This window comes from Piliocolobus tephrosceles, chromosome 17 (genome assembly GCF_002776525.5).
Source record: "Piliocolobus tephrosceles isolate RC106 chromosome 17, ASM277652v3, whole genome shotgun sequence".
NCBI classification, from domain to species: Eukaryota; Metazoa; Chordata; class Mammalia; order Primates; family Cercopithecidae; genus Piliocolobus; species Piliocolobus tephrosceles.
Window position 1 is genome coordinate 40,965,302 of NC_045450.1, and position 27,107 is coordinate 40,992,408.

The window sequence follows — 27,107 nt, forward strand, 5'->3', positions numbered from 1 at the left end:
CCGTTTAAGATGTAACCCTCAGGATGTTGTCACAGCAGTGATGGTAGTTTTCCTAAGTAGTTACAGTGATAGCAGTTAGATGTAAAAGAAGTTGATTCCTAAACAGAGTAGCTCCCTAAAGGAGGTAGGAGGCAGCTGGAGCTAGATTCTGGAGCCAACAGCAAGTTATCTTCACCCTTAAGAAATTCTGAAATGTCTCAGCTTAGTCCTCTAGGCCAGGCAACCCAGATGTTCTCTGTGCAATTCTGATTTTCTTTAAAGTAGCAGATTACTTTTGTAGTTAAAAAAAAAAAAAAAAAAAAAGCCTTTTTCGACTGGGCACAGTGGCTCACACCTGTAATCCTAGTATTTGGGAGGCCAAGGCGGGTGGTTTGTTTGAGCTCAGGAGTTCGAGAGCAGCCTAAGCAATATGGTGAAACCCTGTCTCTACAAAAAATAACAAAAATTAGTCTGGCGTGGTGGCTTGCCCTTGCGACCCCAGCTACTTTGGGGGCCTGAGGCGGGAGGATCACTTGAGCCAGAAGGTACAGGTTGCAGGGAGGCAAGATTGCACCACTGGCTCTCCAGCCTGGGCAACAAGAGGGAGATCCTGACTAAAAAAAAAAAAAAAAAAAAAAAGGAAAAGGAAAACCTTTTGAAGTTTTTTATATACATACATTAAACATTTTGTTTTAACCTAAAACATATAAATATACATTCATGAACCAGACTGTCTTTTATTTCCTTGAGATGATGTCTTGCTCTTGTCACCAGGCTGGAGTGCAATGGTGCGATCTCAGCTCACTGCAACCTCTGCCTCCTGGGTTCAAGCAATTATCCTGCCTCAGCCTCCGGAGTAGCTGGGATTACAGGCGCCTGTCACCATGCCCAGCTAAATGTTTTTTGTATTTTTTTTAGTAGAGATGAGGTTTCACCATGTTGGCCAGGATGGTCTCAAAGTCCTGACTTCAGGTGATCCATCTGCCTTGGGCCTCCAGAGTGCTGGGATTACAGGCGTGAGCCACCACACCCAGCCCATGAACCAGACTTTCAATGAAGAGCAAAGGTGTATTCTTCTATGTTATTTGATTGGAGTTCCGATATCCTCTCCACCGATTTCTGAAAACCTTAATTTTTAACTGACAATTGGATAAATTCATAAATCCTTGGTTCCTTCATGCTTAGAGCCACTGGTATCTCTAAGGTTATGAAAGCATCATGCTGAATTCCTCCATCCCCTCAATGACACCCTTTCAGCAAGTAATAGTAACTAATACTAGATAGCTGAGTGATTGGTAGGAAGTGAAGAATCAGGAGAACTGTTAGAGACATACCAGAGAAAATCACCAGAAAGGCAGGAGTGCAAAGATCTAGTGGAGGCTGTGAGAAAAGGTAAATCCCTTGTTAAGCTCATCTGCCCCTTTAGTTACCACTGGCTGTCTCACTCCTGGACTTAGGTGACTCCCTTAGCTATACTTCCCCAGCCCCCTGGGATGTTCCCCAATCATCCTACTCACTCACAAAGAAATATTGTCAAAATCAATTGGGTGATGATTAGGAGCCATTATCTGCCTGCTGTGCTGAAAAGGACACAGGGCTATCTGCAGAAACCTTTCATGACGGGCTAAAAAAAAATTCCAGTATATCTAGGAGTGGTGTCACTTTTAAGTGCGAAAATCAAAGTCAATCCATAGTCTTTTCATACTATTGGCTTGTTACGTTTACAAGGTGTTATATTTCTAAAGCAAACACCATACAAAATATGAAAAATTCATGCTTGACTTAAAGGGAGGAAAAAAGTAAAGGGAACCATTTTGACAGTGGAACAGATATATTCAGATACAAGGATTGAATAAATATATTTGTAACGTTTTCTTGCTTTGCCCTCTGGAGCTCTGGATTCTGCAGTCTCCCCAATGTCAGTCCTCCAGGTTCTCTGTCCTTGCAACTCGGATTTAGAATTATGGATAAAAGGTGCCTAAAATCCAATTTCTTGATTGAGGAAACTGAGGCCTGGGAAGTGAATTAAGTCTCCTAAAGTTGGCCAGAGACTAAAAGTCTTGTCTCTTCATTCTGTCCAGTGTTCTTTTCACTCTGCTGCCTTTCTTGGTATTACTTCCCTTCAGTTTTGAAAATTACTTTCATTTATTATTTGTCCAAACCTATTGAAGCTGAAGCTTCACAATATATTTAATAGTTGCATATCATCTACTGCCAATTTCTGGTTTTCACCTTTGAGGGAGCGGATGCTGCAAAATACAGAGAATATTCTGATAAATATGCACTACAAAGATAATCTATTCTGCTGTAAGAGCTAGGAATGATTTATTGGAATAGATATCATGGGACTGTAAGTTTCTTGGGTAAAGTTCATTATGATAATCAATACTATCCAACAAAGTAGAAGAAGGATTACTGAGTAAAGTAAAAGCCCACTAAAATATGAATAGCATAATTGGTGCCTGTGCTATTTAAAAAAGCAACTGAGAGGGAAGTGGCATGATGTGGCACAAAGAGCACTGTCTTGGAATTCAGAAAATTAAGGTGTCCATCCTGATTACTCAATATATGAGCTATGTGATCTTAGGTAAATCACTTGAACTCCTCTAAGCTTAATTTCATTGTGCATGCAATGAAAAACAGAAATCCTGGCTATTTCAAATAGCTGTTATAACGATTTAATTAAATAATATATGAGAGATTATTACAATTCACAAGTCTGAGACCATATGCCTCTGCATGATGGCAGAGGATCATGTGTGTTTATTCAACAGTATATTCCCACCATCTAACATAGTGTCTGGCACATGGTAAGCATACAATAAATATAGAAGACATTCATGAATTAAATAAATGAAGATAATTATAGTAAAAATATCATTCTTATCACTATTTCTTGCTGTGGAAATGTTTACGGGGGGATAAAGCCAAGTATATGAATAGAGCAGAGGCGGGGGAGGCAAAAAAAGGAACAAAATGATTGGTATCACTTCTTTCCTAGAACAGAAGCAGAGGTTACAGAATCAAAAAAGGAATGATCAAAGTGACCAATCTCTAAATCTACCCTTCTTCTTTCATTGCCTCATTCACCCCACCTCTCAATCCCACCACTGATTTTTTTTTAAGATTGCCTTTGGGCATCGACCTCATTAATTTCAGAGTCATGGTTAAGCCATTGCTTTCAGTGTTTTTATTAAGACCTGTATATGTCATCTCTGTAGTCATTAGAAACAGTGCTGTTTTTCATTTATATTGGATGTAACTAATTCAGAGTTCTTTCTTCTTAGACCTCTCCAAAGACTACAATGGCCAGGGGGAAAGACAGTGGACTTCAGGGACTACTTGAGAGGAAAATCGATACAGTTCATTTCTTTTTACTTCAACTTCTAAATGATTCTAGGTAAAAGTCCTACGAGATAGGTGCCTGGTTGAAAATGTATCTCTCACTGAATTGTCCTCTTTTAGTTTTATAGATGTGCTCCATCACACACATAGGAATTTCAAAAAATGTTTTTCTCTGCCACAGAGGTCAGGGCTTTGCAGGCCTTTGGAGAATAGATAACATGCCTAAATGTCAGCTCAACTAAAGAACCATGTTATCTGACTAGAACGCCTCGATCTTGGTACTTGGCAGACTTTGGGAACACCTCAAACCACATGTACTTTAGAGAATGCAGACAGGTCACAAAATTAATTCAGTCTAGTCTGGCCAAACACTCTCAATGCACTTCTAAATTTGAACTAATTGATAGCCTCTCCTCCCCCAATTATACTTATTATAGCCAATTCAATTGGCTTTAACTGGATTCACATAAAATTCACCTACTTTTTGCTTTCACAAATATAACTGACAGGAACAAACAAAAATAGTTCTATCTGCAAAAAGCAATGCAGTAATAAGACTTTGGACCTTGAAGCTTACAGAAGACTAATGAGATAATGTCTAAAATGTATTTGAGATGCATGTGTGAAAGGCTCTATGAAGATAGAAAATATGATAAATAATGCAAGTAACCTTTGTGTCAGGAAAGCTCCTGTCTTCTGGAGGATATAAGTATTAAATAAATATTTTACAAATATGTTCCTGCTAATCTTATCTGTCAACTCCAGCCCAGGAAGGTTGAAAAGGACTATTATTCCCATCAAAACAAGTAAGAATCTTAGTTTCTAATGAAAAGTTTTCCAAGAAAATTCCAGTTGGAATCCATGACTTTAGGTAACGTTTTCATATTAAGCTAAGCTTCCGACCTCAATTTCAGCTCTTGGTCCATTTTATTGTCAATGTGAAAGCACTAGTCCTGGCCCCCTCCAACTTTCCACTCTATTCAGGCCAAAGGCATCCCTGGGGGATTCTGTAGCTATCCTAAATTGAAAAAAAAAATCACAAAGCACACCCTTTTTGGGGTTCTTGAACCATCAAAGAACACTCAACAAATTATGTTGTCAACCGTGACCACATAATGGACTTCAATAACTTAAGAGCTCAATTCAATTACCTATAAACCTTAATCTGCTCCTTCGTGAAAATTCCTTCACTTAAAAGTACACAAAACCTGTATTTCTTATGACATCTCTTATCCCAAAAATTATAAATAAGAAAACTAATTTTTTCACAAAATCTACAAAATAACAAAATGGGACACAAAACTGAGCAAAAAAAATTCTGATGGAAATGTCAAAAACATCTGGCAAACACTCTTCTCACAAGCTGGCATAGGCCAATAAATCTCCCATTCGTTTGTTTAAAATCCGTATCATTTCATTTTTCAGAACCTTACTTGAAGACAAGCTATTATCTTTTAGAACTCATCTAATCTTAAGCATTTTCTAGAATAATCAAGTAAAAAAAATTCTACTAAAAAAATAAAAAAGTCTCAGAGGTGGGAAGAGCTTTGTTATATTGTCTGATTTAGCTCTTGCCTACTGACTGGTGAATTTAGTTAACAAATACTGAAACCGATGACCTGTGGGCAGTCAGCCATCCTTGATCTTTGGGGATACATACAAAGTAATAAGACAACTTTGTTCCCTAAAAGCAGTTTACAGTCTACTAATGTTTTCCCAAAGTACCTGAGTACTTGGGGAGAAGTCATGAATGTAAAAATGAAGATTCCTAACCTTCGCCTCAGACTTATTGATTCAGAAATTCTAGGGATTAAACCCAGAAATCTGTTCTTTAAAAAGCATCTTGGGTAATTCTTGTGCACAATGTTTGAGAACCACCACTCTGGTAGGTCTGAGAGATGTGCACAAATATGAGTTACGGAAATGCTGAATAGAGGGCTCGTCTTTTAGGGACATAAAAAGATTGATCAGCACCTTCCCTCATTAATGCCAGATACAAACTGGGAAAAAAAAGAAGTCATCTATTAGCCAAAACCAGATATTCTTCTAAATCATATTCACCACTAAGTTGGATTGTGAGTTATAACAGAAACACTTAGTGCAGAAATCCAAAATTTCTAGTGACCTACCATTCTCCCTAAAATGTCTAATTCACTGCATGTATTGGCTCACGCCTATAATCCCAGCACTTTGGGAAGCTGAGGCTGGCAAATCACTTGAGGTCAGGAGTTGGAGACCAGCCTGGCCAACATGGTGAAACCCTGTCTCTACCAAAAATACAAAAAAACAAGTAGCTGGGCATGGTGGCGCTCACCTATAATCCCAGCTACTCGCGAGGCTGGGGCATGAGAATCACTTGAACCTGCGAGGCAGAAGTTCCCATGAGCCAAGATTGCACCACTGCACTCTAGTCTGGGCAACAGAGTGAGACTCCATCTCAAATAATAGTAATAATAATAATAACAGTAATAATAATATGACTAATTCACTGGATATTTAGTTTCATTTAGGTTATGAACCACATATTTTAGCCTATTTTCTTCCCGTGAGAATAGTATTCATAAGGAAGAGTAATTTTCATAGTTTCTATACCCTTGACAGAAATACAAAAAAACTAGTAAACATAAAAAAAAGTTGAATTTATAAATATGTGAGATATCTGGGCTTTAAGAAAGTAAGCTCTTAGAATTAACTGGCACATACAGATTCTGTATAAGACCAACACTTTGTACACAGAAAAATCACCTGGGGAGTAGCTATCAATGCAAATGGCTGAAGAGTCTGAGTTAGTAAAAGTAAGATGGATAACTGAATTTTTAACAAGCACCCCAGCTAACTCTAATGTAAACTGTTTTGAGAAAACATTCCAGAACTTTCAAGATTTCAAGATTCCAAGCTCGTGACATCCCAACCTGTCTTCATGTCTAAATCAATATATTAAACATAGTAGAGTGCCAGTGCATACATATTTAAATAATTAAAGTAATTTTATATTTAATTAAAGTATCAAAAGGGAACAAATAGGGGAATTCAGTTTACCTAATCAGAGCCCATATTCTGTAAGTCAGAGCTGGGGAATCTTATTGATATAATGAATTGCCCTCCAGATCTAGGAGTCACAAGCAGTAAAAAACCAACTTAATGTAGGTTCTGCTGTTGTTCCTTTTAGAGAGTATATAAAATACTCTAATTACCTACTTTTAAAATTAAAAATATGCTGAATGGTATATGTGTGCAGCAAAGGGAATGGCTGAGGTTGGAGGGAGAGTTATTCTCTGGACATCAGCAATAATCCGAGAAATAAAATTCTGAGGATCATATAAAAGCAAATGGAATCTGTCTTTGGTCTAAGCATCTCCCGCTGCTGATGTTAGGATAGTAATTTCCTCATTCCCACAGGAATTAATTGTGAACAATTAAACACTTGTGGCATTATCTAATTACTAATACTTCACAGAGAACTGAGAGATTCTTATCCTCATGTCCTCTGGGGAAACCTGAATATGAGTGGGTTCTGGGGTTGTACGCTTTCTGTAAGTCCAGGAAGCACACTTTATATGTGTATATAGCATGCTGTTTCTCAGATAGTCCACAAACATGTGAAATGAGCACTGGCTTACCACTTACAAGTAGTAGTAAGAAGAATAACTGTTCATGACCCTAAACAGTTAGCGGCTCAGCTTCTTCAGCTATAAAATGGGTACCCAGGTTGATCTGTATTCATGGTCCCGGTTCTTTGCACTCAGCCATGATGCTTCCCACGCCATGTGCTTAAATGAGGTTTATGTGGGAGGATCACATGAGATAATTTTTGTAAAAGTGCTCTGTAAGCTGTAAAGCACTATACAGATGAAGCGGATTATTATTAGTCTTTTACGAAGCCCAGCGATAAAGATGCAAAGTGACCCAGAAAAAGAAAACTGAGTAGACAAACCTGAAATACAACATCTAATAGCCCCTAGACCAGTTACCCTGTACATGGTAGGTAGGTGCTTAATAAGCAGAGTGAGGAAAGAAAAACACAAAACAGGTTTGTGCCTCCATCATACTAGGTCTGATACCAAGAATAAATAAATATACCTAAGGTCAATGATAGTTTCATTTAACCATACAAACCCGAATAATCCAAGAGACTAAGATTTTAAATTAAAAATTACTTCAAAGAAAGAGCACGGAAACGTGAAATGTGACCCAGCATTCACAATGAAATAGTTATATTCTTACCTCTTGAGTCTTTCCAATGCAGTCTTGCAGGGATACAGGACTTGGGTGAGGACGTGGAGTGCTTCCCTGCACCTGGTAGATCTACATAACTGTTCCTAGCAACCTCTTGAGGAAATAACACGTTCTATAGAATGTTGGGTACCTAAGCTCTCTGTTTTGGATTTGAAAGGCTGCGTTTTAGTGATTTTTAAGCCAAACCAGATTTATCCCCTAACATTCCCCCAAAAACACGCACAGAAAAGAAGAATGAGGGGGGCGGGTAGGTAGAGAAGCAGTTATTCACTTTAGAAAACAATTCTCTATAAGATTCCTTTGTCAGTTTCCTAGACTATGTAAAATGTGATTCAAATTAAAATATTTAAATCACATACCCACAATTTGACATAGGCAGCTATTTGTAAAATGAGGCAAACCCATACTGGGAAATACCAAATTTAAAAAAAAAAAATCAGGGGAAAAAATATTTTCTTCTGGGTGGCCCTAAACTGCCTTCTTTTTCCCCATTGCAAATGTATTTTTATGCTGGGTTACATTTCCAAAACAGAAGTGTTTTTTTTCTATGGTTGAAATGAAACAAACAAGTTTGCTTTCAGAGCCACAGAAATGCCCAACTGTTAGGGGAAAAAAAAAAAAACGTTTTCCACTGGCCACTTGCCTCTCTTATCCCCATGCAACCTTGCCTATTGGCCCCTTTCCCCAGGAGAGCCCCTGGGGCTGTCTGATGGAACTGATTGTAAAACTATTTTGTGCAGCAAAAAATTCGTTTCTTCAAAATCTGAGACCACCCAGAACATACCCAATCTTTGGCAAATATCGACTGGTTTTCTCAGTATTTGACTAGCTGAACACTGAGTAACTGACCCGGGTTTCTGGGTTTTTATTTGAGAAGAAATGAGGGGGAAATGTTTCAGAAGATGAAAAAAGGAAGAAAATCTCTCATCTAAGAACCTATTCAAAATTCATTTTGTGTGTTTCGAAGCGGGAGGACAAGAGAATTTAGTGCAAAGACGGCCTCCACCAAGCTAAACCGTCCAACATTTGCAAAAGCTTTTAAAATAAACTGCTCAGGGATCAGGAGTTTGCTGGAAACTCCCAGTCGCTTGAAGCCCTGTCCCTCCGCTCAGGGCACCCAGGCCTCCCCAAGGGTGGGCACCCCTCCTGCACCGAGAGCGGCGGCTGGGATCTCCGAGCAGGGTCGGCGATGGCCCTGGAGGCAGCGGCTCCCGGAGAAAAGGCCCTGGCTTTTCTCCGCCCGCTCCGTTCCTCTCCTTACAGCCTCGGCTCCCACATACTAAGTGCTCACTAAATGTGGACACAGGAAGCGAAAAGGCAGAATCTGTCCTCATGCCCCCAAGGCGAATTCTGGGGCGGGAGGGTTTATTCCGACCCACTACCACATCGCGTTTCCTGAGGTAACCCGGCCTCGGCTGTGCGGCCCCAGCGGCAGCAGAGCCACGAAGGCGGGCTGCGGGCGACAAGATGGAGAGCCGGCCCGAGAGGGATAGAGGCCGCGCTGGCAACGAGCTGGGGGGCCCAACTGACCGCCGTGCCGGCAGCCCGGTCCCGCGCTCCCATTGACGAGGAGGTCCGCGCCGCCCGCGCGTGGAGCGGGGGCGGGGGCGGGGGCGGGGTGGGACGCCCCGGCGCGCGCCCGGCCCCACGCCCCGCCCCCGCCAGCCCCGCACGCGCCCACCCTGGGGGAGCCACGGGCTGGGAGGGCTCTGGGGGGAGGGGCAGGCCGCTCCGCGAGCGCGTGTGCGCGCCGCCGACGGCTGACGCGAACCCCGGCGCGCGCCTCCCCCGCCCCGCGCCTTTCCAGTCCCGGGGGCCCGGCGCGCGGCCCTGCTGACGTCAGCGGGCGGCCCGCGGAGCCGGGTGCGCAGAGCCGCTGGCGCACTCGCGCGCTGCATTCGCCTCTTCTCCCCGCCCGGTCCCTGGCGCGCGCGCGCTCGTTCGCTCTCCCATTTTTTTCCCCTCCCTCCCTGCCTCTCTCTCTCCCTCTCCCTCGAGCTCCCGGCTGGCCGCGGCTCCCTGGCGCTCTCCCTCTCTCTCCGGTAGGCTCACCGAGCGATGCGAGCTCTGGGAGACAGCGACGCCGCCTCCCGCTAGAGACCTGCCTCCCGGCCCGGCCCCCTGCCCAGCCCTGCCCTGCGCGCGGGGGTCGGCGAAGGCGCCGCGGACGCACCGACGGCTGAACAGCGGCGATGCACATGCACTAGCAGCACCCCCTAACTCACTCCCTCCACATCCCGCGCCGCCGCCGCCGCCTCCTCCACCTCCTCCTCCTCCGCCGCCGCCTCCTCCTCCTCCGGCAGCCGCGGCAGCAGGACCCACCCTGCCCCCCACCCCACCCTCCGTCGGCTCCGGCTGCGGCTCCAGCCTCGACTATTATTTTATTTATTTTGGGTCGTGCACAAGCCTCAGTGCCTGCAGCCCGCGCCTCCTCGGCCCGCGGGCGCCTCCTCCCTCGGCTGCGGAGCCCCAAACCCCGGCCACCCTCGGTTCGACAACCCCAGACCCCCGCCAGCTGCCGCGAGTCTCCGCTGCTGGAATCTTGTTAGCGGCTGTCTTTTTGGGGGGTTCTGGTTTCCCGACATTTTTGTTTCCAGCCCAGGAGAGGATATCGTGATTTTCCCCCCTTGAGCCCAGGCTCTGCTCTCTGGGGGGGTGGGGGGCGCTCCGAGCCGGGGAGCCGTGCCAGCCGAGTCGTGCGGGCTGTGGCAGGGAAGGGGCCACCATGGGATGTACTCTGAGCGCAGAGGAGAGAGCCGCCCTCGAGCGGAGCAAGGCGATTGAGAAAAACCTCAAAGAGGATGGCATCAGCGCCGCCAAAGACGTGAAATTACTCCTGCTGGGTAAGGCCCGCCGCTGCTACCCCCATCCCCCGACCCCGGCCACTCCGCACCCCCCGCCGCCAGCTCCCCCACCCCACCCGCGCCCGGGAGACCTGGTCCCCAAGTTGGCACCACCATGTGCCCAGGATCGCCCACCCCCTCGCATGCCTGAGTCCCCCCTCCCCCTGTTCCCTTAAGCTGACACTCACCAGTTTTTCCCCACTGTCTGTGTCCCAACAGGGGCTGGAGAATCAGGAAAAAGCACCATTGTGAAGCAGATGAAGTAAGTCCCTGTGGCACTGGGATTTGTACTTAAAGAGTAATTTTTAAAATCGTTTTTATTACCTTGCTTACTCCACATTGCTCTCCAGGCCTGTTTTTTAATTCGTGCACACACACACACACACACACACACCCCTATATTTGACTCCCCTCCCCCACTCCCTACGTTGGTTCTGGGTCCTCCACCCCAACTCCTGGGTGGGTGTTTTTTGGGAGGGGGAAGGGGAGCGCCTGTAGTTGTATGAATGACAGTGTCCGCCATATTGATCAGAACATCACACTATTGGCATGATTATGATCATTACTCTTGCTTGTGGAATATTTTTTGTCTCACTGCCTCCATTTCTGTCTGTGTCTCTGTTTCATTCTGTCTCTATTTCTCTCTCCTCTTCCCTCCATACCTCCCTATCCCCCGAGGTCCGTAATCCCACTTCCCCTGCTCGTCTCCTGGGGCAGTGATTTTGAACTTGGCTAACATGGAGGGGACCCAGCCCTAGACTGGGGTGGAGGATCAAGCGTCTGCTGTTCATGCATTTGGTGCTGAATTGGAGGCTGTGGTTTCTACATCCCCTCGCACCACCCACCCCCCCCCCGCCCCAGAAAAAGAGGGCCAGGGTTAGGGGAGGGGTCGTGTGCTAGGGGAAGGAGTGGGTTTCCAAGCGTACGTGAGGGGCACAATTTTATCCAAGGTAGAGGTGAAAGGGGGAGGGAAGCTGCCTGTGAGGCTGAATGTCCGCCCCTTACTGCTCCCAGCTCCTCTCCTCTCCACCCTCCCAGTATTGCTCTCCAGACACCGCAGTTTTCGTTCGCTCCGTGGCCTTTATCAATGTATTTATTTACACTCTGCATAGGCCGTGTTCCATGTAATCTACCCACAATGCGGATTTCAGGCCCCACTTGCCGCCGCCCCCTTCTGCCTTAGCTATCAGTTTCCCCTCCTAATTAACTGGGGGTGGATTTGAGTGATGGTTGAAAATTAAAACAAAATGGGATATTCCTTCCCTTCCACACTTTCTCAGTAAGGAGCCTCGCCCCTCCTTTCCACTTGCAGGCTCGCTTCTTGCCCTTATCTACTCGGCAGTTCCTGGTGAGCCCACAGGCAGCTTTGCTTGGGGAGGGGGTGGCCGGCAGCGAAGGGGTGTGCGCCCTCCGGGCCTCCAGCTTCCGTTAGTCTGTCAGTTCGAGACGGAGAGTTCGTTAAGACCATTTAGCGAAGATTCCACGTCGCTTTGCTGTGACACCTTCGTGCACACACAGCTCCTAATTAGGGGTTGCTGTGCAGTAAACAAAAATGATTATTTTTCGACTTGACAGAATAGCCGAAGTAATTGCATCGCGTAGGGAAACAGTGGAAAATAAAAACCCCTTTCGTGGGAAGGTGGGAATGGGAGTGGGAGACGAAGCACGCTTGCGGTTTCAGAACCAAGATGCAGAAAATCTTGCATGTGTAACAGGCATGACAAGCGGGTTCTAGGCGGCGCCATGATGGTAGGGAGTAGCGACTCGGAGACAATTTTCCCATCTGCTTGACATGTTCTTATTTTTGTTTGAGAGCTCCCTGGGGCTTTCTTCGCAGAGGCCCCCTCGGCTCGCCGCACCCTTCTGAGCCAAGGGTAATTTAGCTTGGGGCTTCTCTTGAGCTTGTGCAACCCAAATTGATGGGGAGGCGGGGCCTGGGGAATTGCTTTTTGCAACAAGGTGCATGTTGCATCTGTCTGGAGCCCTTGCAGATCTGTAAATGCAAGCCGCGCCACCCCTTTCTCCCGAGGGGGGACGTTTTAAAACTTCAGAAGTCTGTAATCAGCAGTGGCTGACTCAGAGCCCGGTAGAAGCCCCAGCCACCTGAGCTGGATGAGGTTTCAGGCGTTGCAAGTGGTGGACAGCGCCCAGCCGAGGCCGGAAAAGTCGATGGGGCTCAGTTCGGCGACGCTCGGCTAGGCTCGGTGCGGTCTGGGCGCGGGGCTCGAAGGGAGTTGGCGGTGTTCGGAGCGGAGTCGGTGTCCTGGCGGAGAGAGCCGAGCCGCTTCGGAGGGGGTCGAAAGCATTCGGAAATGCTCGAGGGAGGGGAGTGCGCAGGAGGAGAGGAAGGAGGGGAACAGGCCAGAGTCTGCAAATTAACTTTGCATCCGCCAAAGCAACTGCTTTTGCTGAACATGCCCCGTAAATTAGGTTGATTTAATGAGAAGTTTAAAAATATATACTGAATCCCCCAAAGGGGTGCCTCGCCTTTTTTTATTCAAAGAGAGCTGAGCTCTCTGAGGAAATAGGTGTGCCACTTTAGGATGAAAATTCCTAATTATGTACTGGGCAGGAAATCTTAAATGAAGGCTGTATATAGACTTCCCCAGGAAAGTCCTATGTGTCTTGCATTTGGTTACACCGAGGAGGGGGGAAAATGAAGTGAGTGATGTTTGAGATTGTTAAATCAGAAGTCAGAGCATTTCTTCTTTTTCCCTTTACTTCTTTTTTTTTTTCACCCTTACAGGACACCTTTTTCAAGAAAAATGTCAGGAAAAACAGATTTTGTAGGTAAAACAATTTTTTTTAAAGCACAATACACCAGCTCTCTTTAGGAAGTAGGGTAGATCTGTTCAAAAGGTCCATCACAAAGGTTTCTGGTCCCTGTTTGGCACAAGGGACCCTGGCATCCTGTCCTCCTGAAGCATTCATAAATGGCAGCCTTCCCTGTGAGCCCTCCAGCTTGGCTTGAAATACATCAGATCAGGGCCTTGTGCCAAGCTGAATGCAGGACTTGTTTTATTAACCACAAAATGTGGGATTGGTGTCACTGTATCCTAGTAACAAATTTTTTTGAGTCCTCCCTTGCAGATATGGTTTTTGAGATGGCCACTTGACTGAGAGTCACTTTGAGTCAGGAGAATTCTGTGGATGGGGCCAGGCCCAAAAATCTAGGTGGCATTTATAGAAAGCAGTTTCCAACTTCCTTGTGCAGTATGATTGGTGACCAACCTATCAGGCCATATGTACTGGTTAATTAGGAAGCTGTGTTTGTTTCACCTGGACAGATGAAATTCAACAGAGAGCCCTCTTTAGGTTATACCCTATAATAACCCAATGATTTCCTAATGGGGGGCTGTAGTCTAAGAGCTCAGCACATTGGATAGAGAGGAAGAATATGGATATTCAGACATCACTGAATAAAACCCCTTTTATTTAGCATTTCCAGAAGAGTAAAGAGTCATTCCATTGAGCCTGTGTTCTCATCCTTGTTGTGGTATGCTAATTAGAAGAAACAGGCTTCCGTATATTCCCATAGTAACTGAGGTTAAATGATAAAGGACCGGCTGGCAGTTGCTATTTAGAACAAAGGGGTAACAGCTTCATCAGCCTAGGAACATTGCAGAGATACTGACATAAAGTTCTTCTGGTTGATACGTGTTGTAAGGGGAAACGTGCATCTGCTTAAGAGATACCACAGTCATTTGAAAAGCCTGATTCTCAGTACTTATATTAAAATTTTTATTTGAACAGTAATGTTTTGGGGTTTTTTTTTCCCCTTGTGTGTGTGACTGTGAATTCGTTTGAGGGAGCTCTGTCAGACAATCCAAAACATTTCAGTACTGAGAAATAAACTGATAATTGAGACAGCACAAATGTAATTTTATACATACCATGTGTGAGTAATCAGTGACTCTTTTTTTGCATGGCATTTTAAATAATTTTGCTTGTTAAGGGGTCATGACCTCACCTGTGATACAGCCTCATCATTTTATAGTCAATCAATAAGACTCTGAGTTATTCAGACTAATCAGAAATTTTTTAAAGAACTGTCGATTTTATTTAATTACCAAACGCTTACAAAGAAATCCCTTAATGAGTTGTAATTTTATGAGGTATAGAATTGACAGAATATCACTTTAAGTGATTTCCTAGTTCTGAACAAATAGTGACACCCACTTGGACCATTTACCTGGTGAAAGTGTAAAATGAACTGTGGAGCTGCTCTGGGAGCCACAATTTGCCCTCATTCGAGGTGTTGAATTTTCTGTAATGTTGAGTTCAGGCTATCTGTCTCTGGAGCATTAAGTGGAATTTTTAGAAAGGGAGTTCAAAGGTGGCCATGAGGCATTGCATGCTAGCTGCTAGTCTTTCCCAAAACGGGCACAATAAAAATCGAGCACTTTGGTTGTGCGTCCATTCCCACAGTACCTGCTTAGTGCAATTTTAAAACAAATTTAAGAATTTGCCTGATGAAGACGTCACTGCTCATACAAATATTCCAGCCTGACAAGTGGGATGTGATTCAGAGAACAGACCCTACCCTGTCAGGAAAGGCTGTCTTAAAAGGTCACCTGTCACCAAAAAGCCGATGGTTTTTTCCTCCCAGCTGACCCTTACTTTGTAATTAGGGTATCTACTGTTTGGTATGGCAAGCTTGCATCCTTCACTTGATCTTAGCCAAAAGGCTGAGAAGTGGTCAAGCTTGCATTCTTTCAGCACAATGCTCTACAGCACCTACTAAATGACAGGCATTAATGGAGGTGAATAGCAACCTGCAGCCATTACTCCATGAAATGCAGCCGTCTAAAAGGACCTTTCCCACACTTGCCCGCAGGGTCGCACGTTGGGGTAGTATTCCACTGAGAACCACTCTTCTAGATTTGTAGACTTGTTATTTCTGCAGTCATCTCGATGGCCGCTTTGCCTCCCTCCCTTCCTCCCATCTCTATGTTTATTCAAATGGATGCACCTTGCTCTCCGGACACAGCAAGAGCGTGAACGGAATGTCAGATCAAGTAGCAGATGAGTTCTCTTTTCCTGATGGATGGTGCTCTCTCCCTCCTTACTGTGCATTGAGCTGTAAATACCAGCAGACCTTCCTGCCAGAAGAGTGGCAAACGGTCCACCTGATCTCCTCAGGAGTCAGTTGTGGAATTCTTGAACCTCAGTTACCTATTGGATTCTAAAGTAGAACCTATATGCTTGTTGGAAAGGGTTGTTTCCAATTAGATTAAATGGGTGAAGCTTCATGAGAATCAACATGGCTGGAAAAGAATGCAGAACGTCTGTTCTATGTGCGAACGGGCAGGATTAGATTTACGATGCTTAGAGTGGGAGTGTGTCTTGTTTCTTTTAACACATGGAATTCCCAGATTTTATTGTGCTTCTTCACATGCCACATCTGCTAAAGATAGGACAAGATCACTCATGTTTTTCAGCTGCTCGCAATACCCTATCTCCGTTAACACTGGAGATTTAATATGAGTAGAACGAGGCCCTATTTTTCCGATATGTACTCAGCCCATCTGGATACTGGGACTCAACTCCCTGCCTCCCAGAGTGTTTTTGTTGTCATTTCTTATGGAGCCAGACAGACCATTATCACCAGAATACATCTTGATCTGAAAGACAACAGAAAAACTGGTGAAGGGGTGATTCCAAACTGAAAAAAAAAAAAAAAAAAAAGCAAAAAAACCCAAAAACACATTTTGGAAAGAGTTACCCTCAGAATTGACACTAATAGAGAAAACTTTTGATTCTGAAGAAAGAAAAAGTGTGCCTATTTGTACATACCCATAGACTTGTGGGTTTACAAGTGGCAGATGCTATGAGAACAGCACTCACCTCACTTTCTTACTGATTGCATCATCATAAAAAGCTTGAAGATCTCAAGTGAACTCCATCCTAAGAATTTCTTCAAATCTGTGTCACATTCTTATTTTCTTCCATCCCTGTCATTCACACACAGGACTGATAGAAAGGAATCTGTCCAACAGATCCATGATTGGCACTGGGCGGAAGGAGAGGAGAGAGCAGTAGCCTGTTCACTGATTCAGAGAAATAGGTAGTTTCTTGTGTTTAGAGAATCAGTTTAGCATGCTTCTCTAAAATTGAGAGGTGGTTAAGAGCATAGACTTTGCAAACAGGCTGTCTAGCTTCAAATCTTGGCTCTACTGATAACTAAATATGTGACCTTAGACAAGGCACATAACATTTGGTGCCTCAGTTTCCTTACTGTAAAATGGGACTGATAATGAAAATAATAGGATTGTGGTGAGCATGAAATGAGTTAAAATATGAAATGTGCTTTGAGTAGTGTCTAGAACGTGGAAATCATTATAAAAATGTTAGCTCTAGTTTTTTATTCCTTTGATTAGTGGGTGTTCCCTTCCCATATGGAGTTCTCTTGTCAAGTAAGTATGTGGGACTTAGCCGCCCTGAGAAGCAGAAGCGGGGTGCTGTGGTTCATGCTCATGGCTTCTTCCCCTTGCCTGCTCTGCAGCACCAGTTATATAACAAACTGTTTTGTCATAACTAATGTGACATTTTTGATGGCACAGCTGCTTCAGCCCAGGAGGCTGGGGTGACATTTCAAAGGGTGGGAAAGAGCACTGAACGAGGAGTCCAGGTCGATAGCTCTGCCTCTGCCCCTCCGAAGGCTCAGTTTTCTGAAAGAATTGGACCAGGGATACCCCAAATTCCTTTTCTGTCGTCAACGGTGTATGAAATTGGGAATTCCCTTCGTTTTCAGGGTCTTGATGTTCTCAATATGAAAGCATGAATTATGGTTTTATCCCGTGGGGTGTAGGGTATCCATGAAGGTTCTTTTAAGACTAAGTTAATTGCAGAATAGCAATCTCAGCCACGAAGCTTTGTCAGCCAGGAAATTTATAGTTCTGAGAGTCAATTTGAGAAAAACACCTCTAACCAAACTTTTCATGCAGACATGGTTCTTAAACCAAAGAGGAGGATCTGAAAGTATCTCATTAGTAAGAAACAGGATGTTTCTGGGAGGAGAGAGCCAGTGACATTACAAGAGAAGTGGTTTTTCCGTGGCTTCCAGGATGCCCAGAAGTGGAGACAGCCCTAGCATTCACCAGGGATGGCTGCATATGAAGAAACTTGCCTGGGTTAAGGTGCCTAAAACCCAGGGAGCAGGGAGATTTGCAGACTAGTAAAAGGGGAGGATCAGGAGAACTGTATTTTAATTTTGATTCACTCTCTCATTTAACTTTGGGCAGATCACTTGGCCACCCTGGGCCTCAATTTGTTCATCTGTTAATTGGGATATGGGTTTTCACTGTAGAATTTCTCAGGGCTCTTTCAGGTTTCCAGCTCTAAGATGCAGTAAATGCAAAGAGAAACTTAGAAGCCTGAAAGGTCGTGGGGAATGGTGGGAGTATTTACCACCCACAGCTTTTATCTGCTGAGCCATCTTTAGTTCTAATTTTCTTTACAGAGAAGAGGAAAAACATTGTGCTTTTCATAGCACCAAAAAATTAAAGTAAAATAAAATCCTGCAAGGCTAATAGTTGGTGCCCTGAATTTGGTCCCCTACTCTCTTGATTTGTCAGCCATCCTAGAAGCAAGTAGAATGGAGAAAAGAGAAAGGGAGACTAATACATAAGACTAGGATTTCATAGCTAACAATTTACCTTGGATTCTCTGCCTGTGTCTTAGCCAACAGATAGGTTTTTCTGTAGACTATTGTTACTTATGAGAATAGCTTGTCCATGCTTTAAAATTGATCCTGGAGTCACCTGAAGCAAGGATGTTACTTATTTTCGCTCATAGTACAGCACCATGCCCAATGCCTGGCACAAAGGAGGTCTTAATAAATGTTAGTTAAAGAAAAGGAAGGATATGAGGTATACAAGGAATGAACCTTATTATTCTCCATAAACCAAAATAATCACATTGAAAGCTTTTGGTGGCCATGGAAAGTGTTTATCATTTTCAGTCTATTATATTCATTTGTTTGTCAACCTGTGAGCAAATACAGTCATCAATTCCATTTTACAGATGAGGAAGTGAGGTTCAAAGAAGTAAGGTGACTTGCTCAAGGCCACATAGCTTAGTAGGTGACAGGGTTGTATTCAGACAATGATTTGTCTAGTTCCAAAGCCTGTGTTCTTTTCATTGTAACTCCACACCTTTCTTACTGGACCACCACCAGTATGGGCAGTAGAGACCTGGCAGTCTAGGACTTCACACCCAGATGTTGATGGTGCTGGCCGTGGTTGAGGTCAGTGGCTGAGAGAATAGAAAGTGCCTAATTGGTGCTGAGTTCCTTCTGGAGGTGGTAGTAATGGTCATCATATATCACATTGATTTGGATACCAGACTATTCCCTAGTAACCATCTGGACGGGTCTTAAAGTAATTTTCCATTACTGCCTCAAAAATAGGGGCCATTTTCAGATTGCAACAGAGAGAAGGCTCTGGCTTTGGTGGAGGCAGGTGTCTTGGAGAACTGTGGAAAGACAGGATGGTAGGAGATCCATCCATCTGTCCATCCATAAGCATTTATGATTGCCTACTTTGTGGGTAGCGTACACACAGTGTCACGGAAATAGAGAGGAACACCTCAGTCCTTGTCCTGAAGGAACTCATGGTCTGGAGGGAGCTACATGTAAAAGAGTCTTGCACTTCAGGTTAGGAAGGGCCACGATGTCTGTATGCACAGTGTGCTGTGGTAAAACAGAAGGCACCTTCTCTAGGCAGGCAGTTCAAGGAAGACAGCCAAGAGAAAATGGCATGTGAACTGAGCCTTTAAAACAAGTGGTAGTTCAGCAGGTCGAAAAAAAGGAATGCCAGGCAGAGGGACTGGCATGTGTAAAGGCATTAAGATGTCACCACATGGAGCATGCTAGAAGTGTAAAATAGTGTGATTTGACTAGAACAAAATATGTAAGAGGAGTGTTACGAAATGAGGAATGAAAGATGGGACAGAAACCAGATCATGAAAGGCCGTATCTATTGTGCTAAGGACTTTGGATTTTATTCTGAAGATAATGAGATGCCACCGGAGGGCTGGCATTAGATCACCTGTGTAGACTGGAGAAGATCAGCTCTGGAGGTTGGGAAACCAGATGGAAAGTTACTTCTGTGACCCATTTGGGAAAAAGATTAAGAACTAAGTTAAAGCAGTGGTAGTGTGGGTGGGGAAAGGAAACAGATTCAAGAGATATTTGGGCAGTGGAGTAATTGAATTTATTTGTTCATCAGTTGGAAGAGCATTGAGGAGGAGATAAATTTTAAGAGTATGGACAACAATGATTCTAAGATTCCTGGTTTGGGCTACTGGTAGATGGTAGTACCATTCCCTGAGATGGAAAAATGCAGGAGGAAGAGAGAAAACTCGGGGAGAAAAGTGGATGACTATATTTGGTCATGTTGATGATTCTTGTGGACCATCCAAGTGGAGATCCTGATAGTGGTTTAGATAGGACACACCTCGGGAGAGGGGTCAGTTTGAAATTCTGTGGTGCTTTTGAGTGGTGAGAGCCATAGAAGTTGGTAACCTTAGTAGGCTGAGTGAGAAGGAGAGAGAAGGCAGGGATGTGTCTCCCGTCACAGACATGTTCCACCTCCAGGAAATGAGAATAATTTAGGAAGAGGAACCTGTGAGGGAAAATGAGAAGGGGTGATCTGAGAGATGAAAAAGAAAACCCAAGGCAAAGTAGCATCATGAAAGCCAAGGAAGAAAAGACTTTCAAGGGCAAGAAGTGGTTAGTTGAGTCAGATATTGCAGTAGACAGATACGATGAAGATTGGCAAGTGTCCATTGAATCTGGCAAGTTGTTGGTGACCTTGGCAAGAGCAGTTTCAACAGACTGGTGAGAGAAAAGCCAAACTGCAGTGGAGTTAAGAAATGTATGGGATTGAGGAAATCCATGGAGGACCTCCCTCCAGGCCCAAAAGAAACATGGGCTACAGAAAAAAGAGGGGTGAGAGGTAGGGAGGGAGAGAGCAAGTGTGGGGTACTGGGAGGGGTTTGCTTTTATAGTTCATTTGGCTAACATGGGAGTAGTTGGATCCATTGAGAAGTTGTCCAGAGCCCTGATGAATGGAAAAGTTGAAGGTATAGGAAGGAGGAAGTGGTAGAAGGAACACAAGCCCTTAGGGGATGGGTAGCTTGATCTTGACATGAATGTACATCTCCTTCCCTAAGACAGACAGGAGGGCGGTAAGGATGGGAGGTTTGTAGAGAAATTCTAGGGCATAATGATGAGGACAGGAAGTTGAGCTCAGGAGAGATGACCCCTAGTTGAATGTATATGAGAAGAAGAGAGTATATCAGAGAAGTCCTCCCCATTTTGAACCTGTGAGGAAACATAGGAGCAGGGAAGAGAGAGCAGAGAGAGAAGATGGCAGATGAACCCATAGCATGAATTTCAGGTCCTTACAGGGTAACAGGAAATGTTCAGTTGTTTGCTTGGGAGGTAGTTCTGGCATTTAGAAGAGAGATCTGGGCTAGAAGGAAAAGTGGGCTTAGCTGCCCTTGTGGTCGGGCCGTGAGAGTGGATGTGGTATCCCTAGGGTGAGCATGCAGATGGCCAGGAGAGGGAGGGCCCAGGGAAGGGACGCACCACTGTGGCAGTGAGGAAGGGAACCTGCCTTCAGTAGACCCACAGGTAGCTCCAACTGACAAAAGGAGCCAGAGAGCAGAGAAGCAGGAGGCAAACCCAGAGCGCCCTGCCACAGTGGATCCCCAGGAAGGGAATATGCTTCAGGAATTCTGGGTGGGGAGCAGGATTCTGTTTCTTGGCATTGCCAAGTTAGATAAGTTCTGAGGAAAGACCATTGTATTTAAGGCTATCGTGGGCCTTTAAAAGTGCAGTTTCAGTGGAGGGAAAGGGATAAAAGCCAAACTTAAAAAATTTTTATGGTAGAAATAGGTCTGGAGTGGGAGTCAAGAATCCAAGTTCTCATCCCAGCTCTGTTTCTATTTAGCTTGATGGTCCCCAGGCAAGTTCCTTAACTTCCTTAGGACTTAGTATCCTCACATATAAAATTGGGAAACTGGATTGCATGATCTATAAGCTTCTACTCAAGTCTTGAGGTCATAATTTGTATCTTCCTGCCCAGCAAAACAGACGTTCTTGTGGCAAAGGAATTCCCCTCCTTCTCCCTTGGCCACCCCCAACTGACATAATAAATTATAAAAAAAAATTAAGCTTTCAGAACTCTAGTGCTAATTGAGAAAGAAAACTGGGACATCAGCTCAGGGAATTCTGGACACCAGTGCATGTAGTGTCCACGTGTACTCTCCACTGAGAATCTGGGGCCCTGCGAGGTAGGAATTTGTCTTGTAATACTGTCAGGGTTACGAGACCTGGATGGTTTGATGCTCTTCCACAGGGAGAAATGCTGAAGGTGGTTCCACAGTACAAAGACAAAACAACTCCTGGGGTTCCCCTCTTTTTGAATTCACGTGGAAAGAAGAAGGAAGGCTGTAATCTGAGCTGGCTGTGTGCAGGAGTTCCAGCCAGGGCAAACAACAAAAGCTGGAGGGACCCATGCCTTAGGAGATGGACAAGCCTGAGGGCACCAGTGGACAAGGGCAGGAGAGGCACCCACTCTATCTCCCTGGTACTCCGTGGCCTCATTGGTGGGAGGACCTTGGGGAAGGGATGGTAGAATGGTGATATGTGGAGAACCTAGTTCTGAGCTATGGCCATTCTTCCTACTCTTAATTCCCCATGTACTATGGAGGGCCTGTTTCTTCTTTGAATCCTTTCCTTAGAATTTCAACCACATGGCCGTCACTGTACCCTGTCTTCTTTGGTGCGTGTTTGTTCATTCTGTGAAGGCCATTGGAAGACCAGCCATACTTTGGCACTTTCTCAGTTTCTAGGAATAGATCCTTTACTAAGATAGACAAGCTCCCTGCCTCAATGACCTTACAGTTTTAGAGAAGGAAGATAGTACAGGAATAATTGAAGGCAAAGATCATTTCATATAGTCATATGTGTTCTTAAGGAGGAAACTGGGATTAAATAATGGAGAGGGATTGAGGGAGATGAGGGGTTAAAAAGGCAGATCAGGAAAGATCTGAGGAAAAGGGAACAGCAGATGCAAGGCCCTGGCACAGAAATGAGCAGAAAGAAGGCCAGTGGAGCTCTAGACCACAGAGAAGGAAAAATAGCACACAATGAGGTTAAGGAGGCAGTTAGGGCCAGGCGCAGTGGCTCATGCCTGTAATCCCAGCACTTTGGGAGGCTGAGGTGGGCGGATCACGAGGTCAGAAGATCGAGACCATCCTGAATAACACAGTGAAACCCCATCTCTACTAAAAATACAAAAAATTAGCCGGGCATGGTGGTGGGTGCCTGTAGTCCCAGCTATTCGGGAGGCTAAGGCAGGAGAATCGCTTGAACCCGGGAGGCAGAGGTTGCAGTGAGCCGAGATCATACCATTGCACTCCAACCTGGGCGCCAGTGCGAGACTCTGTCTCAAAAAAAAAAAAAAAAAAGAGGCAGTTAGAAGCCAATGTGCAGGGAAGGCCTGTTGGCTATGGAGAGACATCTGGGTTTCATTTTGAATGCCATGGGAGATTGACAACTTGACCTGACTTATGCATTAAAAGATACCTCTGCATCGTGGAAAAGGCAAAACCACAGGGATGGAAATTACATCAGTGGTTTCCAGGGAATTGAGTGTGGATGGAGCTTGCAAAGGGGCACAAGGGAACTTTTGTGGGTGATGTAAATATTTTCTCTCTTAATTGTGGTGGTGGTTATACCACTGTGTGTGTTTATCAAAAGTTATCAAACTGTATACCTAAAAAGGGTGAATTTTACTCTAAGTAAATTATACTTCAGTAAACCTGACTTATAAAATACATATTTTTTAATCGAATAAAAGAATTGCAGTGAGACTTAACAGAATCTCTCTGGCTGTCCTGTGGAGGGTACATGGCAGGGAGCAAGCCTGGAAACAGGGACGGTTGCACAGTCCAAGCCATACGCCCCCTCAATGATGTTCTTACAATTCAGCCTGTGTTATGTGCTGTTCCTAGTGGCTTCCTTACATCAGCTTATTGATGTGTGTTCCTAGTTTTCCTGTTTACCTAGCTTTTCCTTAAAAACTGGTTTGAAACCTCAATGTGGATAGAAACCATCTGCTTCTTTTGTGTGGGCCCATGGGAGATGCTTATTACATATTACTCTCCTTACATTTAAGTAGTCTTTAACATTTGCAAGCAATTCATGATCTCCTTTGAGCCTTACAACATCAGGCTGCACATATGTTACCATGTTCCCATTTTACAGATGAAGAAACTGAGGCAAAAATAATTCAGTATAGCAGTGTGAAAGAAGCATGAACTTTGGAGATTCTGGCTTTGCCATTTGTTGGCTATCAGTGTGATTTGGGAAAATTATTCAGTCTCTCTGAACCTCGGTTTCCTGATTGTTAAGAAAAGACCAAAAAATAAAAAATAAATAAACACACTGCAGATACACTGTGAGTAGTAAACGAGATAACACAGCTAAAAACAGGTAGCAGATAATTGAAATTCCCTAAATGGTAGCTATGTGTATCATTTTTGCTATCAGAGGAAACATGATTTATTTAAGGTAGTGTGGCCAGTACCTGGTAGAACTAAAGCCTAGTTTTTCTGATTCTAGGTGTGTTTCTTCTCCATCACACCACTCAGAACATTCTTAGTTGTTATCAATTAATTGGTCCAGGGCTAACTACTTTTTACCAACTCAGATGCTTAAATACAATTGTTGATTATTCAGCAAATATTTATTAAGCACTCACCATATGTTCAACACTGTTGGGGACACAGGATATAATAGTGAGTTAAAATAGGCTCCACCTCTGCCCTTACAGTTAATAAAGCAGAATGGTGAGGGAGCACCTGCCTCAGTGTGCGGTCTGGGAAGACTTCCTAGAGGAGGTAAGGTTGACACTGTCTTTAAAAGAAACATTTTTGTTGTGATGCAAATCAATATACATTCAGAATGTACATTAATCTTATATGTTTTACGGACTTTTAAAAAGCAAGCGCTCCAGTAACCATCACCAGGTAAAAAAGTAGGACATTGCTAGTGCCCAAGAATGTCCCTAAATATCCCTTTTTGATCACAGCTCCCTGCCTCACTCCTTACTACCTTAACTTTCGTGGTAAGTTTCATGCGTCCTTGCCTTTCTTTAGAGTTTACCACCTACATATGCATCCTGTAATCATTTAGTCTAGTTTCGCATGGTTTTTTTTTTTTTTGAGACGGAGTCTGGCTCTGTCGCCCAGGCTGGAGTGCGGTGGCCGGATCTCAGCTCACTGCAAGCTCCGCCTCCCAGGTTTACGCCATTCTCCTGCCTCCGCCTCCCAAGTAGCTGGGACTACAGGCGCCCGCCTCGTCGCCTGGCTAGTTTTTTTGTATTCTTTAGTAGAGACGGGCTTTCACCGTATTAGCCAGGGTGGTCTCGATCTCCTGACCTTGTGATCCGCCCGTCTCGGCCTCCCAAAGTGCTAGGATTACAGGCTTGAGCCACCGCGCCCGGCTCGCATGGTTTTGATATAATTGGAATCATGCTATTTGTATCTTTCCTTCAGTATTACATTCATAATATCCCAGTTGTATGTAGCTGGAGTTGATTTTCATTGCTACATAGTATTCTATGGTATTCATTTTATGAATATTTTTAATTTTTCTATGTAGCATTCATAAATATTAGTGGATATTCATGAATATACTATATATTATTCTTCACTTCATTGCTATTTAGTATTCATTGTTACAGACCAGCTGTGACTATACTGTAATTTATTTATCCATTCTACTGTTGATGTGGCATTTTGTCATTTTGAGTTTGGAGCAGTTACAAAAGATGCTGCTATCAGTGTGTGTGTGTGTGTGTGTGTGTGTGTGTGTGCTGGGGCACATGCATTTGTGAAGGGTTCTTTGAAGAGGACCTTCACTTTGAAGATGCTGGGAATCTTCAACTGCATTAGATAATATACAGTGTTTTCCAAAGTGGTAATTCCATTTTTATACTCACAGTAGCAGAAATAATTTCTGTTGTTATAAATTCTTGCCAATATTTGGTACTGTCAGATTTTTTCATTTTTACCAAACCAATAGGCAAGTAGTAGATCTCATTGTGGTTTTATTTTACATAGTCTAGATTGCTAAAGAGGTTGAACAGTTTTTCATATATTTATTGGACATTTGGATTTCCTCTTTTGTGAGGTACCTGTTCTTTTGCCACTTTTTAAATTAGGTTGTAATTTTCTTATTAATTTGTAGGTGTTCTTTATATGTTCTAAATACTAGTCCTTTTTGTTTTTTGTTTTCTTTGCAAATATTACCTCCCATTCCCTGGCTTGTCTTTTCACTTTGTTAATCGTGTTTTGTGCTGAAGAGATATTTCTCTTTTTTTAATGTAGTCATGTCTTTCAGTCTCGCTCTTTTTGGTTGGTGTTTTTTTGTGTGTGTATACTGTTTAAGAAGAAGTCTTTCTTTATCTTGAGGTACAAAGGCTACCCTCTATTTCCCCCCTCTTTAAAAAACTTCGAAGATTTATTTTCTTTTCTATTTAAGTGTTTAATTTACCTGTAGTTGATTCTTGTGTATGATGTAAGTTGTTTTTTCTCTAATGGATACTCATTGGTCCCAGCTTTCTGTCACTGTTCTGTGGGGCCACCGCTGTCATAGGTTAAGCATGTATGTGATAAGCATGCAGGGACCTGTTTCTTGGCTCGTATAGCATCCCATTGGACTCTGTTCTTATGACAGTGCCACACTGTCTTGATTATGATAGCTTTATAACATGTCTTGATATTTGGTTTAGCAAATCCCACTCCCTTTGGTCTTCATGAATGTCTTGGCTCTTTGTACTTGCATATAAATGTTAGAATCAGTTTTTGTGATGCGCACACACATACACATCCCTATTAGGATTTTGATTAGTATTTATTCAAATCCACTACTCTGAGTATAATTGATGTCTGTAAATCTTGAGTCTTCCTGATCCATGAGCATGATATGTTTCACCATTCTTTATCATAATTTCTCTTAAGAAATATTTATAATTTTTCCCATGAAGAGCTCACGTACTTTTTGTTAGATTTATAACTACTTAATGTTTACAATGGTTTTGTAATTGCTTCTTTTTTTAAAGAGCAGTTTTAGATTCACAGCAGAATTGAGAAAGGGTTACAGAAAATTCCCATACGTCCCTTCCCACACACATGCACAGCCTCCCCTTATCAGCAGTTCTTACCAGAGGGCACAGTTATTCCAGTTGATGAACCTACACTGGTGCATTATAATCACCCAAAGTTCATAATTTACCTTAGGCTTTACTCTTGGTGGTGTACATTCTATGGATTTGGACAAATATGTAATGACATGTATCCATCATTTTGGTATCATACAGAGTATTTTCACTGCCTTAAAAATCCCCTGTGCTCCACCTGTTCTTTGTTCCTCCCCCAACTCCTGGCTACCAGGAATGTTTTTTACTGTCTCTATAGCTTTATCTTTTCCAGAAATGTCACATAGTTGAAATCATACCATTGGACTCAAAAGACTTCTAATATGTAGCCTTTTCAGATTGGCTTCTTTCACTTAGTAATATATATATATTTTTTCATGGCTTGACAACTTACTTCCTTTTAGCACTGAATAATATTCCATTGTCTAGATATACCACAGTTGTTCATCCATTCACCTACTGGAGAACA

At 43.6% G+C, this 27,107-nt stretch overlaps 1 protein-coding gene and 1 long non-coding RNA gene across 3 annotated transcripts in view; one reads left to right on the forward strand and one right to left on the reverse strand.

Annotated features, from left to right (window-relative positions):
- Nucleotides 1–1,791: 1,791 nt before the first annotated feature.
- On the reverse strand, nucleotides 1,792–4,349 carry LOC111541258. The gene is made up of 2 exons (XR_002731236.1): nucleotides 3,995–4,349; nucleotides 1,792–2,228 (listed from the first exon to the last, which is right to left on the reverse strand). It is a non-coding gene; the product is annotated as an uncharacterized LOC111541258 (long non-coding RNA).
- Nucleotides 4,350–9,443: 5,094 nt separating this feature from the next.
- Nucleotides 9,444–27,107, forward strand: part of GNAO1 (G protein subunit alpha o1) — a 166,847-nt gene continuing 149,183 nt past the window's right edge. Inside the window, exons 1-2 of one of the 2 annotated variants that reach the window (XM_023209968.2) lie at nucleotides 9,444–10,403; nucleotides 10,623–10,665. In XM_023209968.2, the coding sequence (XP_023065736.1) occupies nucleotides 10,286–10,403; nucleotides 10,623–10,665 (161 nt within the window). In that variant the 5' untranslated portion in view covers nucleotides 9,444–10,285. The remainder of the gene's footprint in view (nucleotides 10,404–10,622; nucleotides 10,666–27,107) is intronic. The other variant, XM_023209967.2, reaches the window with a different exon arrangement.